Source organism: Saccoglossus kowalevskii, chromosome 7, assembly GCF_978046115.1.
Source record: "Saccoglossus kowalevskii chromosome 7, keSacKowa6.1, whole genome shotgun sequence".
Taxonomy (NCBI): domain Eukaryota; kingdom Metazoa; phylum Hemichordata; class Enteropneusta; family Harrimaniidae; genus Saccoglossus; species Saccoglossus kowalevskii.
This window is the reverse complement of record NC_140647.1, coordinates 18201653-18226287: the sequence shown is the minus strand read 5'-3', so window position 1 is coordinate 18226287 and position 24635 is coordinate 18201653. Positions and strand designations below refer to the sequence as shown.

The 24635-nt window shown below is 35.3% G+C and overlaps 1 protein-coding gene across 1 annotated transcript in view; it reads right to left on the bottom strand.

The window, feature by feature from the left end:
• Positions 1–2656: 2656 nt before the first annotated feature.
• The window catches only part of LOC102805264 (uncharacterized), a 47839-nt gene continuing 25860 nt past the window's right edge, over positions 2657–24635 (bottom strand). Inside the window, exons 14-23 of the mRNA XM_085501829.1 lie at positions 8487–8659; positions 7152–7329; positions 6848–6958; positions 5772–5929; positions 5214–5336; positions 4698–4780; positions 4562–4602; positions 3935–4031; positions 3719–3818; positions 2657–3257 (exon numbers count right to left, since the gene is read on the bottom strand). Of these exons, the coding sequence (XP_085357955.1) occupies positions 3195–3257; positions 3719–3818; positions 3935–4031; positions 4562–4602; positions 4698–4780; positions 5214–5336; positions 5772–5929; positions 6848–6958; positions 7152–7329; positions 8487–8659 (1127 nt within the window). The 3' untranslated portion in view covers positions 2657–3194. The remainder of the gene's footprint in view (positions 3258–3718; positions 3819–3934; positions 4032–4561; positions 4603–4697; positions 4781–5213; positions 5337–5771; positions 5930–6847; positions 6959–7151; positions 7330–8486; positions 8660–24635) is intronic.

The following is a 24635-nucleotide window of genomic DNA, read 5'->3' as shown; positions in this document are numbered from 1 at the left end:
CAAGTACCATACATGTAATTTCACATTCTATCTGTATGTTTACACAACATCTGTCATACATGTTCAAATGTAACTGTTGAAATAATTTATTGATAAAGTCTCACTTTTTGAGAAAATATGCTATTTAAAAACACACTTCAATTATGCTACAACACTGTAATTGCAAACATTTAAATTCTATTTAAAATTAAAGCTATTTTGAGAAGTTTGTCTACACGGATTTTTTTTTAATTGAAAATCTGAGAAGGATCATTCAAGAACAAATTTATCATGATATATTTTCATTGATTGGTTTCTCCAGAAAAAACATTCTCTCAAAATTTCAAAATAATACCTCCTCCACTTTACAGAGTATTTCCTAAGAAGCACAGAACTCTCTGAAAAGTCTCTCTTTGGGTTAAAGGCTGCATCCAAGATTTTCCATGACAGTCCCCATTCAGTCCTGTGTGCAAAACGGTCTTTACAGTTGGTGTGTCTGTATGTGTGTATGAATGTAAGTATGCATGCACGTACGTACGTGTGTAGGGTTCCTTCGATATCTAAAGAACCACATATTGGATTTCAATGAAACTTAGTACATAGATGATCTGGGTTAATGCGCTGATTTTTTTAGTTGTAATCCATGCATATTAATTACCCAATTTTCACTCTTATCTAAAAAAAAACATTTTTGGATTTTGATGAAACTTGGACAATGCACAGTCCTGATTAGTTTTGGGTAATATTAATTACCTAATTTGCATAATGATTAGTCAGTTTTTGATAATTCAAGTACTAATCATTATGCAAATTAGGTAGATGATGAATTGTTTGAGTTACGAAAATGACCACGCCCAAATTTTAGAAACCACGCCCACTTTTGCTAATCACATCTAAATTGTAAGTCTATGTTTAATTAATAGTTAACCAAACTTGAAGTTAAAAATTATTGACTGGGAAGTATAAGTATGTAAAATATGATTAACTTAAGATTGCAACTTTCGTTTTTTATAGTTCAGTTTGCAACATGTATGGGAATTCGCTGCTATGGATACCATTTCCATTTTATTATGGTGTTTGGAGGAATAAGATACAAGGATTAACAGGAAATGTCAAGTTTTATTTTCTACTGTTTAATTTTATAACTGTTCCACTATGCAATAAGTTTATATTTTGTCACATCTATACTTCATGCATACACTATGTGCATTAAGATACGTATGCACGTGCATTCGTTTCATGGTCCAATTCAAGAGAGGTAAAATGGCACGGTTTGATGCCGATATCACATACTTGTCAACACAAATCAAAAACTGAACAAAGATCAGTGATTACTTGAAATCGATACTAGGAGGGGGGAGGTAAAAGAAAAGTTATATAACATTTTATTATTTAATAATTTATTAAAATACACAAGTTTGTCCAACTCCCTGTGCTCGAACTCGTCTTTTCGGCGTTAAGTGATCACGGAAAATTAGGTTCTATGCATCTAGAAGTCGTATGTAAAATTACACACATAAACCAATTATGTTAAACAACTGTTGTTATAGTTTCTGCTCACAGAACAAAACAGTAGCATAAAGTGATTTTGTCACAATTAATTACCAATACTTGTATTGGTAATTTTAAATTGTTATAATATTCCTCTGTAGTATTATCAAATTTCAATTGAAACTTAACTCAATTGCTGTAAACTATTTCCAGATTTTCATAACTGACGTATTCATATACATGTATGTTTGAATACGTGTATAATGATGGTGAATAAATCACCGATCTATGTATCTATGGTAATTGGAACAGTAGACGTGATGACAACGAGAGAAAGGGAACACTATTTGCGAGGCAATAATTATCTCGCTCTTGAGATATCGGTGGTCTATTACCCATTATGCCAAAATGCATGTACAATGAATGAACTATTGTGATGTACCTAGCTGTGCCAGTAGTAGTGGTGCATGGCACTGAATTTGGCGAGTTATTTCTAATTTTGAAATCGTGTAATAATGTCAGTTATCCAGATAACCTGACAATCGCGTGACTTCGAAACTACTATTTCATACAAATTTACCCTACTCACTTAGACAGAAATGTCGAACATTGCTCGTTCCGATATCATATTTTGTAAAGAGCCACACATGACACTGCCATGATTTTTACCTGTTCTCTCTTTCTATGATCAAGAGTATCATTGCCAGCCGTAGTTATGTGGTTCTTAAAGCTATTGTGTACAAATTTTAACAACGTATAAAATATTAAGCAAATATAGATTATAATGATTGTTAAATACAAATATTATGAAACGGTCTTTTTAACAATGCTGGATTTGAATCAATGTGTGCATTGTTTTGTTGTTTTTAACATCTGCTAATCTTCAATCTTCAAAATTGGGGGGGGGGGGTGACAACTAGATTCCCGTTTAGGGTTTTAACTGCCGAACACGTCGATAAACGTTAGCCTTCTCTCTATTTTGTCCATATCCAATTAATTGGTTACATGATCATATCTATGGAGTGTTTTTCCCCAAATCGTATATTTGAATGGCTAGATTGCCACTTGTGACAGGCACTGTATTCGCTAACGTGTACTCATGGGGAAAAAACACAGAACAGGGAGTATGATAGAACGCTAGTCAACCAACTCCTATATACGGCATATTAATGACTTCGACAGATAATCACTGTAAAAAGAGTATGGAAACAGTTTATTCAACTCAACAAAATATAAAAAATACAAAAATTTCAAATATTTAAACTATTTATATTGGACCGAATGCGTGGTACATGAAGTTGTTGTTTGCGCTATTATTGTGAGTTGCTGGTACATGCATACAATAGTGAATGAAGTATTAAAAGAACATGTATACTACTACCGGTACACTACAAATTGCTTGCTTTATAAATATATGAATTACCAAGATATAGAAAATAAGACTAAACAGTACATTACACATCAGTTGGTTAGGTATAGTTGTGTGTTTCCGAGTAGTACTTAGTTGCATCATCAAGTATCATGGAAGATGTATTTTGAAAGATTTTGCTTTTATTATTGTGTGGGTCTATATATGTCTAACCTGCTTGTTTTTATTCTCAAAATGTATAACTATCTGCGTTTGTATCGTGTCTCGCAACGGAAGGTCCACGCTGACTTCGCTTTGGCAGTATAAATATTATATCGATTTAAAACACGTTGCTAGGTAACACTGCAACACACATCTATACTTGTGACTCGTCTACCACGTGACTCAGCGCATCTGGATGAATATTGGTGAATATTTTCTGGAAAAAAAAATGTCATGAATTGAATTCTGTATTTACATTTGACGTTCACTTATGGTTAGGATGAAAGCACAGTGTAAGTATGGTAGTTGCAATAATTATAAATTCTTGAAAGGTAAATCGTTAAAAATGTCAAAACAATACAGCTTTTCTAAAAACTGTGCCCTCTAGCGATGAGGCGCTTCTGTGTAAGTGGGTAAAAGAAAGACCATTCACATCATAAATATTGTTTTGATCTGTAGTTGTCGGTCGATAACAAAAAAGTGAGAGAATAACCATGTTCTAGATGAACGACTACACAACCAAACGTAATTGCGGGTTTAAACGTTCATTCAAAATATAATTACATCATTTCGATGCCACAGAAATGTTGACATCAGAGGAAGTGGCTGATTGGAAATGATGTATGATGGGAAAATGAATTTTCAATAACAAAAATATATGAATAAATTATTATATACCTCATTTTCACTCAAAAACTCTTCAAGTTCTTCCAGCAATGTGCTTGGTGAGGGTCGAGATTCGATATGTTTAAGCCAACATTTGTACATAAGAATATATCTACATTGATAGTACAACAATATAAAATATAAATATTATAATTAAAATGTTTAGTAATATTTAAATATAATAATTTTTAATTACTTTTTTAGACGAAGGTGTTATAATACACTTACGCTTTGTTTGTACAGTTATTTGGTTTATGGAGTCTTGTGCCATCGTCCAACATTTTACTGAATACAAACACTGGAAGAGTTTGGAACGGAGTTTCTCCTGTATTTAAAAACAAAAACACGTTGATAGATTTCCGTTGATATATTCGTTTCTGTGTAGATTTGGACAGGGTGGATAATTCATTTTATGTTTCTTAGCATTTTGAAATAATTCTGTTTAATATGGTAGGAATAGTAGAATATGATTTAATGTAAATAAAAACGTTGTGTTGGCCATGAAACGTAGCATCATTCATTCCACAGAATGCGCCCAGATTTATTACAAGTTGTCCACATTGCTTTTATAAAGAGATTTGCTCAGAATTGAAAATTTCCTTCTCACCATACTTTCATTATTTCAGATTATTGCCATCAGGATACCGAAAATTAAAATTAAAATTAAAAAAAACGAGGTCACCTGACAATTTATTCGAGTCGCGAAACAGTCCGAAATGTCATATGAAATGGTGCAGTAACCTTCTCAGTAATACAAAGTTTGAATTCAGCTCCAAGTGACTTAAATGTTAACCATTGTAAGTCGCATTTATGAATGTAATGATACATTTAACACTGATGAAATCCATGACTTACCCAAGGAAGCTATTTCCCACATGACAACACCAAATGACCACCTGAAATACAGAGAAGAAGATGACCGGTGATGTAATATACACTACCATGGTTACAATACAGATAACAATATTACGTCATCAATAAATAAACTTACACATCACTTTTGGGTTCGAATATTCCTCTATTCAATAATTCAGGTGGCATCCATCTCAATGGCAAGGGACCTTGACCTTCAGCCTGAAAGAAATCAAATACTTGTGTATAGCATTGTTAGCACGATTTCACGCGAAACTCTAGTTTCCCAGGGGTGTCACCTGCGCATGCGTGGGAATCGAGTCTCAGGCAATAACAACGCATGCTAAAATCGCAAAGGTTCATTTGGACATTTTACAGCCGCGAGTTACTTTTTAGTTACTTTTCTTGTGATGTTCGTTCGGGAAATTTTCTATTTCTTGCACTCACAAGTGCGCACAAGATAAATGACCAGTCAAAGATATCTTTTGTCAATACAATGAAAACTCTAGAACTGGTGCACGTTGAAATATAAGCGACCTATTTGTTTCAAATGACGTCAAGAGTGACAAGTAACGCCGTCTGTCGTCTGCACACGTTGTCCTCATGTGATCTGTTTGTCCCAAACACAGCTATAGCTATAATAATAACGACTTACCCCTTGCAGAAGGGAGTATTCTCCACTCTCGTATACGTCACGACTCAGACCAAAGTCACCAATTTTTGCTATGTAATCCTCTGTTAGAAGGATGTTACGACATGCGAGATCACGGTGTACGATCTGAAATGAGAATTTAGACTTTCGTTTGAATTCACCGGGAGAGGGGGCACTATATGAAACAACAAGCAACATTATATTAGTTACTAAACAAAAAAACAGATAGACGTTTTCATTTCATTTTCATTGAAGTATTGTTTATACAGTCTCGAGCTGCAATAGAATTTCATCCAAATGACCACCGATATCTCGCTGAGAGCGAGAAAACAAAAGAACTTTTTGCCTCCCAATAAGTCTTCAATTCTTTCCCATCACCGCTTCCACTGTTCCGAATCATTGGTTACATTGATAAGTGTAATAATAAACCAACCCAATTCGTGACATGGTACAAATTAGGTAAATCATTGTCACTTGATGGTTGCGGCACATGTACCACTTCGTGCGAAGTGGTTCATTTGCCATAAACAACAGTGTCCATGATTTAACTACGTATTTTACCCTCAATGTTTCCATGTACTCTAATGCGGAGGCAACGTTCATAGCGATCTTCACAAGTCTTGTTTCTATGGCGACTGTAATCACGCTGTTTCTCAGAGTATGCAGATAACACTTCAAATCACCATGCTTGGCGTATTCGATGACGATATACTTCGGATCTATGTGTACATGACAATGATATTATTAAACGTATCTAAAACAATGCATAGAAACATGGACAATGTTTAAAGGGCGGTGGACGTCGTGCCGCGCATGTGCGACATTTGTATTGATAAACATTGATTTTCCCACAATCCAATGCAATGATCTAATGAAAATCACTAGTACAAGTTTTTTATCTCGGCGCAACATGCACTAGTTACTGTTGTTAACTCCTTCGATACCTTCCAATCACTAAAGAAATTACATAGTTAAAGTTTAGTAACATCTCAATTTGTACTCGTTCGTCTGCGAACAGTCAAAGTTGCCATCTTTGTTCCTATGTGTTGAATATCCACGACCACCGCCCTTAATGTCACCATGTATGATATGTTCAATGGCAATATACTTTGAATCTAACTATTCATGAAAAGGAATTAGTAAAAATGCAATGTGGATAACTTATTTGAGTATGTTTGAGCATGAATAAATAATTAAGTTTGTCATTTTTTCTTTCATATAAACAAAATAATGATTTATCGTAAAATAAAAATGTTGAGAATAAAAACAAAGAAATAGTGTAAAACTTGAAGCGGGAGGGTGGTCACCTGCACACATGCGGGAATTGAGTCCCAAGCGACGATAACAACACATGCTAAAAATGCAAAGGCTCATGGGTAGACACTTGTTGTAAACAGTGACACGCTATGGCCATCTTACGCATACGCAGGTGACGACTTCCCCGTTTCAAGTAACCTGTATACATAAGTAATACAAACTCTGGTTTTCATTGTCTATTGAAGGAATACTTCTATGTTTGTATCCAAAACTTACTCTTTTTTTACGCAGCAAATTTCACTTTCAAATATGAAGTTTTCGATAAAATTGTAATTTGGACTTAGCTCGGTTTCTATCGAAAGATACAAAAATAAACCTACCTCCTCTAGTTACAAAACCATACAGTTTAATGATGTTGTTGTGTTCTTGTAAGGTTATCAAGCGTTCTGCTTCATTGCAAAAATCGCGGTAACAGGCTGTCCTACAGTTACCTTTAGAGATAATGATGTAATTGTATTTATATAACACAAGCAGGAAGTCTTCATTTAGATAGACGTAATTATTAATTTCTAATCGGTAATCGGATTTACGCATCTGTTTTGATTCCCCTTTAATGGTATGTACTACATACTTTAGTGTACTAGATATATTGTCTATATCACAGTATTCGATGTACCATCATACCTGGAATCACCGACTTCACAGCTACCTGTATGGAGACTGATTCTATCTGCAGAGAAGCACATTCAACTTTTCCGAATTCACCGGATCCAATAATGGGTCCTGCAACATTCAGCTGCGAGTGACTAAGCATCCAGTTGTTCAAGTCAATATTTGGAAAATTCCAGTTTTTAACAAAATCCTACATAGAGATAAATTCAACAATAGTTTGTTATCAATTTTTTGGATTTTTTGTAAAAACAATCATTTTTTGTATTCCGCAATATGTGTTTGTTCCACTTAAAAAAGTTTGTACTCCCCTCCAAAAAAAAACATCATTTTATTCAGATTTTGATAACTTTTGAGTTGTTTCAACCAATCTGTCTCAAATATGATTCTTTAATTTAAAGTTAATCATTCCGGGAATTACATGAACATATATAAAACAAATTTACGGTGTTTTAAATACAGTCATATTAATCAGAATCAAAAGCCGAGAAAATAGCTGATTTTCTGGCTTCCCTCATAGTCTAAAATATCTTGATAACGATGATAATTATATATATATCACATATAACAAAGCGAAAAAAACAACAACAAAAAACATTTTTTTTGACTTCAAATTGGTAATAGAGTTTAGGAGCTGCAACAGAGAAAGCTCTTGCGCAATAGTATTTAGTTCTTGAACAGAGTGTCCCGTTTAGAAAGTAAAAGTTGAACACAAGATGTGTATGCCGCAATGAGATGATTACGCTTACTACATGCAACCACTGAGCCTGAAGGCAGAATTCTGGAAACGTTGTAGTGGGTCAGGTTGGAATGATCTCTCACTTCTTATAAAATACTTTGCTATGGAAAATATTATCCAGGTAACAATAAACCTAACGCAATGAGCGTATAGTCTATATAGTGACACATTTACAGAAATCAAGCAGTGAGATAAAATCTAACTCGTAATCAAGAATGAAGGAATGTTTTGAATACTGTATATTGAATGTTAGACTGTGAGTTTGGGCAGATGATGTAAGATGCTTAGCTTAAAGCGAGGGAGTCGTCACCAGCGCATGCGTCAGATTGCCATAGCGTGTCATTGTTTACAAACAAGCATCTACCCATGAGCCATTGCGTTGTTAGCGTGTGTTGTTATTATCGGTTGGGACTCAATTCCAGTGCATGCGCAGGTGACGACCCTCCCGCTTTAAACGTGCAGGTTTTTCGAATAATTTGAATATAAATAACAACATGCATATAATGAGTCAAAAATGACAATACATATACACCCATGTACTTGATTACTTGACATTATATCGGTATATTCAGTGTAATGATTACAGTTAATTAAATGGAACAGAATTCTACCTTAATAATCATGTTGAATTCAGCGGAACCAAAATGTCGATATCGCCAAGATCTTTCACGTCGTTGTATTAAGTAAAACAACAGTATCAACACCAGAAATACAGGAATAAGTAGAAACAAGTAATATGAAGTACTAATTATGTGAGCAGCTGGTGTTGGCTCGACTGAATGTGCTGAAACGAAACACACATAATAGATTGTGATATATTCTTGACTTCTAACTTATTAGCTTATTACACACACAAAACTGCCAAGCTCGCTGCTTGCATAAAAACACACAACCTAATTATATATATAAAATAACTAATTAGCTCACTGCACACACAACATAAATCATTAGCTCACTTCATATACAACATAAATCATTACCTCACTACATACACAACATAACTCATTAGCTCACTGCACACACAACATAAATCATTAGCTCACTTCATATACAACATAAATCATTACCTCACTACACACACAACATAACTCATTAGCTCACTGCACACACAACATCAATCATTAGCTCACTGCACACACAACATAAATAATTAGCTCACTACATACACAACATAAATCATTACCTCACTACATACACAACATAAATCATTAGCTCACTACATACACAACATAAATCATTAGCTCACTACATACACAACATAACTCATTAGCTCACTGCACACGCAACATACATCATTAGCTCACTGCACACACAACATAAATCATTAGCTCACTGCATACACAACATAAATCATTAGCTCACTGCACACACAACATAAATCATTAGCTAACTACATACACAACATAAATCATGAGCTCACTGCATACACAACATAACTCATTAGCTCACTACACACACAACATAACTCATTAGCTCACTGCACACACAACATAACTCATTAGCCTACTACAAACACAACATAACTCATAAGCTCACTGCACACACAACATAAATCATTAGCTCACTGCACACACAACATAACTCATTAGCTCACTGCACACACAACATACATCATTAGCTCACTGCATACACAACATAACTCATTAGCCTACTACAAACACAACATAACTCATTAGCTCACTGCACACACAACATAACTCATTAGCTCACTACACACACAACATAAATCATTAGCTCACTGCACACACATCATAAATCATTAGCTCACTATATACACAACATAAATCATGAGCTCACTTCATACACAACATAATTCATTAGCTCACTGCACACACAACATAAATCATTAGCTCACTATATACACAACATAAATCATGAGCTCACTGCATACACAACATAATTCATTAGCCTACTACAAACACAACATAACTCATTAGCTCACTGCACACACAACATAAATCATTAGCTCACTGCACACACAACATAACTCATTAGCTCACTGCACACACAACATAAATCATTAGCTCACTGCATACACAACATAACTCATTAGCCTACTACAAACACAACATAACTCATTAGCTCACTGCACACACAACATAACTCATTAGCTCACTACACACACAACATAAATCATTAGCTCACTGCACACACATCATAAATCATTAGCTCACTATATACAAAACATAAATCATGAGCTCACTTCATACACAACATAATTCATTAGCTCACTGCACACACAACATAAATCATTAGCTCACTATATACACAACATAAATCATGAGCTCACTGCATACACAACATAATTCATTAGCTCACTACACACAACATAACTCATTAGCTCACTGCACACACAACATAAATCATTAGCTAACTACATACACAACATAAATCATGAGCTCACTGCATACACAACATAACTCATTAGCTCACTACACACACAACATAACTCATTAGCTCACTGCACACGCAACATAAATCATTAGCTCACTGCATACACAACATATATCATTAGCTCACTGCACACACAACATACATCATTAGCTCACTGCATACACAACATAACTCATTAGCCTACTACAAACACAACATAACTCATTAGCTCACTACACACACAACATAAATCATTAGCTCACTGCACACACAACATAAATCATTAGCTCACTACATACACAACATAAATCATGAGCTCACTGCATACACAACATAATTCATTAGCTCACTACACACAACATAACTCATTAGCTCACTGCACACACAACATAAATCATTAGCTAACTACATACACAACATAAATCATGAGCTCACTGCATACACAACATAACTCATTAGCTCACTACACACACAACATAAATCATTAGCTCACTGCACACGCAACATAAATCATTAGCTCACTGCATACACAAAATAACTCATTAGCTCACTGCACACACAACATAAATCATTAGCTCACTGCACACACAACATAAATCATTAGCTCACTGCATACACAACATAAATCATTAGCTCACTGCACACACAACATAAATCATTAGCTCACTGCACACACAACATAAATCATTAGCTCACTACATACACAACATAAATCATGAGCTCACTGCATACACAACATAACTCATTAGCTCACTACACACACAACATAACTCATTAGCTCACTGCACACGCAACATAAATCATTAGCTCACTGCACACACAACATAAATCATTAGCTCACTGCATACACAACATAAATCATTAGCTCACTGCACACACAACATACATCATTAGCTCACTGCATACACAACATAACTCATTAGCTCACTACAAACACAACATAACTCATTAGCTCACTGCACACACAACATAAATCATTAGCTCACTGCACACACAACATAAATCATTAGCTCACTACATAAACATAAATCATTAGCACACTGCACACACAACATAAATCATTAGCTCACTGCACACACAACATAAATCATTAGCTCACTACATAAACAACATAAATCATTAGCTCACTGCATACACAACATAAATCATTAGCTCACTGCACACACAACATAAATCATTAGCTCACTACATAAACAACATAAATTATTAGCTCACTACATACACAACATAAATCATTAGCTCACTTCATACACAACATAAATCATGAGCTCACTGCATACACAACATAACTCATTAGCTCACTACACACACAACATAACTCATTAGCTCACTGCACACACAACATAACTCATTAGCCTACTACAAACACAACATAACTCATAAGCTCACTGCACACACAACATAAATCATTAGCTCACTGCACACACAACATAACTCATTAGCTCACTGCACACACAACATACATCATTAGCTCACTGCATACACAACATAACTCATTAGCCTACTACAAACACAACATAACTCATTAGCTCACTGCACACACAACATAACTCATTAGCTCACTACACACACAACATAAATCATTAGCTCACTGCACACACATCATAAATCATTAGCTCACTATATACACAACATAAATCATGAGCTCACTTCATACACAACATAATTCATTAGCTCACTGCACACACAACATAAATCATTAGCTCACTATATACACAACATAAATCATGAGCTCACTGCATACACAACATAATTCATTAGCCTACTACAAACACAACATAACTCATTAGCTCACTGCACACACAACATAAATCATTAGCTCACTGCACACACAACATAACTCATTAGCTCACTGCACACACAACATACATCATTAGCTCACTGCATACACAACATAACTCATTAGCCTACTACAAACACAACATAACTCATTAGCTCACTGCACACACAACATAACTCATTAGCTCACTACACACACAACATAAATCATTAGCTCACTGCACACACATCATAAATCATTAGCTCACTATATACAAAACATAAATCATGAGCTCACTTCATACACAACATAATTCATTAGCTCACTGCACACACAACATAAATCATTAGCTCACTATATACACAACATAAATCATGAGCTCACTGCATACACAACATAATTCATTAGCTCACTACACACAACATAACTCATTAGCTCACTGCACACACAACATAAATCATTAGCTAACTACATACACAACATAAATCATGAGCTCACTGCATACACAACATAACTCATTAGCTCACTACACACACAACATAACTCATTAGCTCACTGCACACGCAACATAAATCATTAGCTCACTGCATACACAACATATATCATTAGCTCACTGCACACACAACATACATCATTAGCTCACTGCATACACAACATAACTCATTAGCCTACTACAAACACAACATAACTCATTAGCTCACTACACACACAACATAAATCATTAGCTCACTGCACACACAACATAAATCATTAGCTCACTACATACACAACATAAATCATGAGCTCACTGCATACACAACATAATTCATTAGCTCACTACACACAACATAACTCATTAGCTCACTGCACACACAACATAAATCATTAGCTAACTACATACACAACATAAATCATGAGCTCACTGCATACACAACATAACTCATTAGCTCACTACACACACAACATAAATCATTAGCTCACTGCACACGCAACATAAATCATTAGCTCACTGCATACACAAAATAACTCATTAGCTCACTGCACACACAACATAAATCATTAGCTCACTGCACACACAACATAAATCATTAGCTCACTGCATACACAACATAAATCATTAGCTCACTGCACACACAACATAAATCATTAGCTCACTGCACACACAACATAAATCATTAGCTCACTACATACACAACATAAATCATGAGCTCACTGCATACACAACATAACTCATTAGCTCACTACACACACAACATAACTCATTAGCTCACTGCACACGCAACATAAATCATTAGCTCACTGCACACACAACATAAATCATTAGCTCACTCTGCACACACAACATAAATCATTAGCTCACTGCACACACAACATACATCATTAGCTCACTGCATACACAACATAACTCATTAGCTCACTACAAACACAACATAACTCATTAGCTCACTGCACACACAACATAAATCATTAGCTCACTGCACACACAACATAAATCATTAGCTCACTACATAAACATAAATCATTAGCACACTGCACACACAACATAAATCATTAGCTCACTGCACACACAACATAAATCATTAGCTCACTACATAAACAACATAAATCATTAGCTCACTGCATACACAACATAAATCATTAGCTCACTGCACACACAACATAAATCATTAGCTCACTACATAAACAACATAAATTATTAGCTCACTACATACACAACATAAATCATTAGCTCACTTCATACACAACATAAATCATTAGCTCACTTCATATACAATATAAATCATTAGCTCACTACATACACAACATAAATCATTAGCTCACTACATACACAACATAAATCATTAGCTCACTACATACACAACATAACTCATTAGCTCACTGCACACGCAACATACATCATTAGCTCACTGCACACACAACATAAATCATTAGCTCACTGCATACACAACATAAATCATTAGCTCACTGCACACACAACATAAATCATTAGCTAACTACATACACAACATAAATCATGAGCTCACTGCATACACAACATAACTCATTAGCTCACTACACACACAACATAACTCATTAGCTCACTGCACACACAACATAACTCATTAGCCTACTACAAACACAACATAACTCATTAGCTCACTGCACACACAACATAAATCATTAGCTCACTGCACACACAACATAACTCATTAGCTCACTGCACACACAACATACATCATTAGCTCACTGCATACACAACATAACTCATTAGCCTACTACAAACACAACATAACTCATTAGCTCACTGCACACACAACATAACTCATTAGCTCACTACACACACAACATAAATCATTAGCTCACTGCACACACATCATAAATCATTAGCTCACTATATACACAACATAAATCATGAGCTCACTTCATACACAACATAATTCATTAGCTCACTGCACACACAACATAAATCATTAGCTCACTATATACACAACATAAATCATGAGCTCACTGCATACACAACATAATTCATTAGCCTACTACAAACACAACAAAACTCATTAGCTCACTGCACACACAACATAAATCATTAGCTCACTGCACACACAACATAACTCATTAGCTCACTGCACACACAACATACATCATTAGCTCACTGCATACACAACATAACTCATTAGCCTACTACAAACACAACATAACTCATTAGCTCACTGCACACACAACATAACTCATTAGCTCACTACACACACAACATAAATCATTAGCTCACTGCACACACATCATAAATCATTAGCTCACTATATACACAACATAAATCATGAGCTCACTTCATACACAACATAATTCATTAGCTCACTGCACACACAACATAAATCATTAGCTCACTATATACACAACATAAATCATGAGCTCACTGCATACACAACATAATTCATTAGCTCACTACACACAACATAACTCATTAGCTCACTGCACACACAACATAAATCATTAGCTAACTACATACACAACATAAATCATGAGCTCACTGCATACACAACATAACTCATTAGCTCACTACACACACAACATAACTCATTAGCTCACTGCACACGCAACATAAATCATTAGCTCACTGCATACACAACATATATCATTAGCTCACTGCACACACAACATACATCATTAGCTCACTGCATACACAACATAACTCATTAGCCTACTACAAACACAACATAACTCATTAGCTCACTACACACACAACATAAATCATTAGCTCACTGCACACACAACATAAATCATTAGCTCACTACATACACAACATAAATCATGAGCTCACTGCATACACAACATAATTCATTAGCTCACTACACACAACATAACTCATTAGCTCACTGCACACACAACATAAATCATTAGCTAACTACATACACAACATAAATCATGAGCTCACTGCATACACAACATAACTCATTAGCTCACTACACACACAACATAAATCATTAGCTCACTGCACACGCAACATAAATCATTAGCTCACTGCATACACAAAATAACTCATTAGCTCACTGCACACACAACATAATTCATTAGCTCACTGCACACACAACATAAATCATTAGCTCACTGCATACACAACATAAATCATTAGCTCACTGCACACACAACATAAATCATTAGCTCACTGCACACACAACATAAATCATTAGCTCACTACATACACAACATAAATCATGAGCTCACTGCATACACAACATAACTCATTAGCTCACTACACACACAACATAACTCATTAGCTCACTGCACACGCAACATAAATCATTAGCTCACTGCACACACAACATAAATCATTAGCTCACTGCAAACACAACATACATCATTAGCTCACTGCATACACAACATAACTCATTAGCTCACTACAAACACAACATAACTCATTAGCTCACTGCACACACAACATAAATCATTAGCTCACTGCACACACAACATAAATCATTAGCTCACTACATAAATCATTAGCACACTGCACACACAACATAAATCATTAGCTCACTGCACACACAACATAAATCATTAGCTCACTACATAAACAACATAAATCATTAGCTCACTGCATACACAACATAAATCATTAGCTCACTGCACACACAACATAAATCATTAGCTCACTACATAAACAACATAAATTATTAGCTCACTACATACACAACATAAATCATTAGCTCACTTCATACACAACATAAATCATTAGCTCACTACATACACAACATAAATCATTAGCTCACTACATACACAACATAAACCATTAGCTCACTACACACACAACATAACTCATTAGCTCACTTCATACACAACATAAATCATTAGCTCACTTCATACACAACATAAATCATTAGCTCACTTCATACACAACATAAATCATTAGCTCACTTCATACACAACATAAATCATTAGCTCACTTCATACACAACATAAATCATTAGCTCACTTCATACACAACATAAATCATTAGCTCACTTCATACACAACATACATCATTAGCTCACTGCATACACAACATAACTCATTAGCCTACTACAAACACAACATAACTCATTAGCTCACTACACACACAACATAAATCATTAGCTCACTGCACACACAACATAAATCATTAGCTCACTACATACACAACATAAATCATGAGCTCACTGCATACACAACATAATTCATTAGCTCACTACACACAACATAACTCATTAGCTCACTGCACACACAACATAAATCATTAGCTCACTACATACACAACATAAATCATGAGCTCACTGTATACACAACATAATTCATTAGCTCACTACACACAACATAACTCATTAGCTCACTGCACACACAACATAAATCATTAGCTAACTACATACACAACATAAATCATGAGCTCACTGCATACACAACATAAATCATTAGCTCACTGCACACACAACATAACTCATTAGCTCACTGCACACACAACATACATCATTAGCTCACTGCATACACAACATAACTCATTAGCCTACTACAAACACAACATAACTCATTAGCTCACTGCACACACAACATAACTCATTAGCTCACTACACACACAACATAACTCATTAGCTCACTACACACACAACATAAATCATTAGCTCACTGCACACGCAACATAAATCATTAGCTCACTGCATACACAAAATAACTCATTAGCTCACTGCACACACAACATAAATCATTAGCTCACTGCACACACAACATAAATCATTAGCTCACTGCATACACAACATAAATCATTAGCTCACTGCACACACAACATAAATCATTAGCTCACTGCACACACAACATAAATCATTAGCTCACTACATACACAACATAAATCATGAGCTCACTGCATACACAACATAACTCATTAGCTCACTACACACACAACATAACTCATTAGCTCACTGCACACGCAACATAAATCATTAGCTCACTGCACACACAACATAAATCATTAGCTCACTGCATACACAACATAAATCATTAGCTCACTGCACACACAACATACATCATTAGCTCACTGCATACACAACATAACTCATTAGCTCACTACAAACACAACATAACTCATTAGCTCACTGCACACACAACATAAATCATTAGCTCACTGCACACACAACATAAATCATTAGCTCACTACATAAACATAAATCATTAGCACACTGCACACACAACATAAATCATTAGCTCACTGCACACACAACATAAATCATTAGCTCACTACATAAACAACATAAATCATTAGCTCACTGCATACACAACATAAATCATTAGCTCACTGCACACACAACATAAATCATTAGCTCACTACATAAACAACATAAATTATTAGCTCACTACATACACAACATAAATCATTAGCTCACTTCATACACAACATAAATCATTAGCTCACTTCATATACAATATAAATCATTAGCTCACTACATACACAACATAAATCATTAGCTCACTACATACACAACATAAATCATTAGCTCACTACATACACAACATAACTCATTAGCTCACTGCACACGCAACATACATCATTAGCTCACTGCACACACAACATAAATCATTAGCTCACTGCATACACAACATAAATCATTAGCTCACTGCACACACAACATAAATCATTAGCTAACTACATACACAACATAAATCATGAGCTCACTGCATACACAACATAACTCATTAGCTCACTACACACACAACATAACTCATTAGCTCACTGCACACACAACATAACTCATTAGCCTACTACAAACACAACATAACTCATTAGCTCACTGCACACACAACATAAATCATTAGCTCACTGCACACACAACATAACTCATTAGCTCACTGCACACACAACATACATCATTAGCTCACTGCATACACAACATAACTCATTAGCCTACTACAAACACAACATAACTCATTAGCTCACTGCACACACAACATAACTCATTAGCTCACTACACACACAACATAAATTATTAGCTCACTGCACACACATCATAAATCATTAGCTCACTATATACACAACATAAATCATGAGCTCACTTCATACACAACATAATTCATTAGCTCACTGCACACACAACATAAATCATTAGCTCACTATATACACAACATAAATCATGAGCTCACTGCATACACAACATAATTCATTAGCCTACTACAAACACAACATAACTCATTAGCTCACTGCACACACAACATAAATCATTAGCTCACTGCACACACAACCTAACTCATTAGCTCACAGCACACACAACATACATCATTAGCTCACTGCATACACAACATAACTCATTAGCCTACTACAAACACAACATAACTCATTAGCTCACTGCACACACAACATAACTCATTAGCTCACTACACACACAACATAAATCATTAGCTCACTGCACACACATCATAAATCATTAGCTCACTATATACACAACATAAATCATGAGCTCACTTCATACACAACATAATTCATTAGCTCACTGCACACACAACATAAATCATTAGCTCACTATATACACAACATAAATCATGAGCTCACTGCATACACAACATAATTCATTAGCTCACTACACACAACATAACTCATTAGCTCACTGCACACACAACATAAATCATTAGCTAACTACATACACAACATAAATCATGAGCTCACTGCATACACAACATAACTCATTAGCTCACTACACACACAACATAACTCATTAGCTCACTGCACACGCAACATAAATCATTAGCTCACTGCATACACAACATATATCATTAGCTCACTGCACACACAACATACATCATTAGCTCACTGCATACACAACATAACTCATTAGCCTACTACAAACACAACATAACTCATTAGCTCACTACACACACAACATAAATCATTAGCTCACTGCACACACAACATAAATCATTAGCTCACTACATACACAACATAAATCATGAGCTCACTGCATACACAACATAATTCATTAGCTCACTACACACAACATAACTCATTAGCTCACTGCACACACAACATAAATCATTAGCTAACTACATACACAACATAAATCATGAGCTCACTGCATACACAACATAACTCATTAGCTCACTACACACACAACATAAATCATTAGCTCACTGCACACGCAACATAAATCATTAGCTCACTGCATACACAAAATAACTCATTAGCTCACTGCACACACAACATAAATCATTAGCTCACTGCACACACAACATAAATCATTAGCTCACTGCATACACAACATAAATCATTAGCTCACTGCACACACAACATAAATCATTAGCTCACTGCACACACAACATAAATCATTAGCTCACTACATACACAACATAAATCATGAGCTCACTGCATACACAACATAACTCATTAGCTCACTACATACACAACATAAATCATGAGCTCACTGCATACACAACATAACTCATTAGCTCACTACACACACAACATAACTCATTAGCTCACTGCACACGCAACATAAATCATTAGCTCACTGCACACACAACATAAATCATTAGCTCACTACATAAATCATTAGCACACTGCACACACAACATAAATCATTAGCTCACTGCACACACAACATAAATCATTAGCTCACTACATAAACAACATAAATCATTAGCTCACTGCATACACAACATAAATCATTAGCTCACTGCACACACAACATAAATCATTAGCTCACTACATAAACAACATAAATTATTAGCTCACTACATACACAACATAAATCATTAGCTCACTTCATACACAACATAAATCATTAGCTCACTACATACACAACATAAATCATTAGCTCACTACATACACAACATAAACCATTAGCTCACTACACACACAACATAACTCATTAGCTCACTTCATACACAACATAAATCATTAGCTCACTTCATACACAACATAAATCATTAGCTCACTTCATACACAACATAAATCATTAGCTCACTTCATACACAACATAAATCATTAGCTCACTTCATACACAACATAAATCATTAGCTCACTTCATACACAACATAAATCATTAGCTCACTTCATACACAACATACATCATTAGCTCACTGCATACACAACATAACTCATTAGCCTACTACAAACACAACATAACTCATTAGCTCACTACACACACAACATAAATCATTAGCTCACTGCACACACAACATAAATCATTAGCTCACTACATACACAACATAAATCATGAGCTCACTGCATACACAACATAATTCATTAGCTCACTACACACAACATAACTCATTAGCTCACTGCACACACAACATAAATCATTAGCTCACTACATACACAACATAAATCATGAGCTCACTGTATACACAACATAATTCATTAGCTCACTACACACAACATAACTCATTAGCTCACTGCACACACAACATAAATCATTAGCTAACTACATACACAACATAAATCATGAGCTCACTGCATACACAACATAAATCATTAGCTCACTGCACACACAACATAACTCATTAGCTCACTGCACACACAACATACATCATTAGCTCACTGCATACACAACATAACTCATTAGCCTACTACAAACACAACATAACTCATTAGCTCACTGCACACACAACATAACTCATTAGCTCACTACACACACAACATAACTCATTAGCTCACTACACACACAACATAAATCATTAGCTCACTGCACACGCAACATAAATCATTAGCTCACTGCATACACAAAATAACTCATTAGCTCACTGCACACACAACATAAATCATTAGCTCACTGCACACACAACATAAATCATTAGCTCACTGCATACACAACATAAATCATTAGCTCACTGCACACACAACATAAATCATTAGCTCACTGCACACACAACATAAATCATTAGCTCACTACATACACAACATAAATCATGAGCTCACTGCATACACAACATAACTCATTAGCTCACTACACACACAACATAACTCATTAGCTCACTGCACACGCAACATAAATCATTAGCTCACTGCACACACAACATAAATCATTAGCTCACTGCATACACAACATAAATCATTAGCTCACTGCACACACAACATACATCATTAGCTCACTGCATACACAACATAACTCATTAGCTCACTACAAACACAACATAACTCATTAGCTCACTGCACACACAACATAAATCATTAGCTCACTGCACACACAACATAAATCATTAGCTCACTACATAAACATAAATCATTAGCACACTGCACACACAACATAAATCATTAGCTCACTGCACACACAACATAAATCATTAGCTCACTACATAAACAACATAAATCATTAGCTCACTGCATACACAACATAAATCATTAGCTCACTGCACACACAACATAAATCATTAGCTCACTACATAAACAACATAAATTATTAGCTCACTACATACACAACATAAATCATTAGCTCACTTCATACACAACATAAATCATTAGCTCACTTCATATACAATATAAATCATTAGCTCACTACATACACAACATAAATCATTAGCTCACTACATACACAACATAAATCATTAGCTCACTACATACACAACATAACTCATTAGCTCACTGCACACGCAACATACATCATTAGCTCACTGCACACACAACATAAATCATTAGCTCACTGCATACACAACATAAATCATTAGCTCACTGCACACACAACATAAATCATTAGCTAACTACATACACAACATAAATCATGAGCTCACTGCATACACAACATAACTCATTAGCTCACTACACACACAACATAACTCATTAGCTCACTGCACACACAACATAACTCATTAGCCTACTACAAACACAACATAACTCATTAGCTCACTGCACACACAACATAAATCATTAGCTCACTGCACACACAACATAACTCATTAGCTCACTGCACACACAACATACATCATTAGCTCACTGCATACACAACATAACTCATTAGCCTACTACAAACACAACATAACTCATTAGCTCACTGCACACACAACATAACTCATTAGCTCACTACACACACAACATAAATTATTAGCTCACTGCACACACATCATAAATCATTAGCTCACTATATACACAACATAAATCATGAGCTCACTTCATACACAACATAATTCATTAGCTCACTGCACACACAACATAAATCATTAGCTCACTATATACACAACATAAATCATGAGCTCACTGCATACACAACATAATTCATTAGCCTACTACAAACACAACATAACTCATTAGCTCACTGCACACACAACATAAATCATTAGCTCACTGCACACACAACCTAACTCATTAGCTCACAGCACACACAACATACATCATTAGCTCACTGCATACACAACATAACTCATTAGCCTACTACAAACACAACATAACTCATTAGCTCACTGCACACACAACATAACTCATTAGCTCACTACACACACAACATAAATCATTAGCTCACTGCACACACATCATAAATCATTAGCTCACTATATACACAACATAAATCATGAGCTCACTTCATACACAACATAATTCATTAGCTCACTGCACACACAACATAAATCATTAGCTCACTATATACACAACATAAATCATGAGCTCACTGCATACACAACATAATTCATTAGCTCACTACACACAACATAACTCATTAGCTCACTGCACACACAACATAAATCATTAGCTAACTACATACACAACATAAATCATGAGCTCACTGCATACACAACATAACTCATTAGCTCACTACACACACAACATAACTCATTAGCTCACTGCACACGCAACATAAATCATTAGCTCACTGCATACACAACATATATCATTAGCTCACTGCACACACAACATACATCATTAGCTCACTGCATACACAACATAACTCATTAGCCTACTACAAACACAACATAACTCATTAGCTCACTACACACACAACATAAATCATTAGCTCACTGCACACACAACATAAATCATTAGCTCACTACATACACAACATAAATCATGAGCTCACTGCATACACAACATAATTCATTAGCTCACTACACACAACATAACTCATTAGCTCACTGCACACACAACATAAATCATTAGCTAACTACATACACAACATAAATCATGAGCTCACTGCATACACAACATAACTCATTAGCTCACTACACACACAACATAAATCATTAGCTCACTGCACACGCAACATAAATCATTAGCTCACTGCATACACAAAATAACTCATTAGCTCACTGCACACACAACATAAATCATTAGCTCACTGCACACACAACATAAATCATTAGCTCACTGCATACACAACATAAATCATTAGCTCACTGCACACACAACATAAATCATTAGCTCACTGCACACACAACATAAATCATTAGCTCACTACATACACAACATAAATCATGAGCTCACTGCATACACAACATAACTCATTAGCTCACTACATACACAACATAAATCATGAGCTCACTGCATACACAACATAACTCATTAGCTCACTACACACACAACATAACTCATTAGCTCACTGCACACGCAACATAAATCATTAGCTCACTGCACACACAACATAAATCATTAGCTCACTGCATACACAACATAAATCATTAGCTCACTGCACACACAACATACATCATTAGCTCACTGCATACACAGCATAACTCATTAGCTCACTACAAACACAACATAACTCATTAGCTCACTGCACACACAACATAAATCATTAGCTCACTGCACACACAACATAAATCATTAGCTCACTACATAAACATAAATCATTAGCACACTGCACACACAACATAAATCATTAGCTCACTGCACACACAACATAAATCATTAGCTCACTACATAAACAACATAAATCATTAGCTCACTGCATACACAACATAAATCATTAGCTCACTGCACACACAACATAAATCATTAGCTCACTACATAAACAACATAAATTATTAGCTCACTACATACACAACATAAATCATTAGCTCACTTCATACACAACATAAATCATTAGCTCACTACATACACAACATAAATCATTAGCTCACTACATACACAACATAAACCATTAGCTCACTACACACACAACATAACTCATTAGCTCACTTCATACACAACATAAATCATTAGCTCACTTCATACACAACATAAATCATTAGCTCACTTCATACACAACATAAATCATTAGCTCAC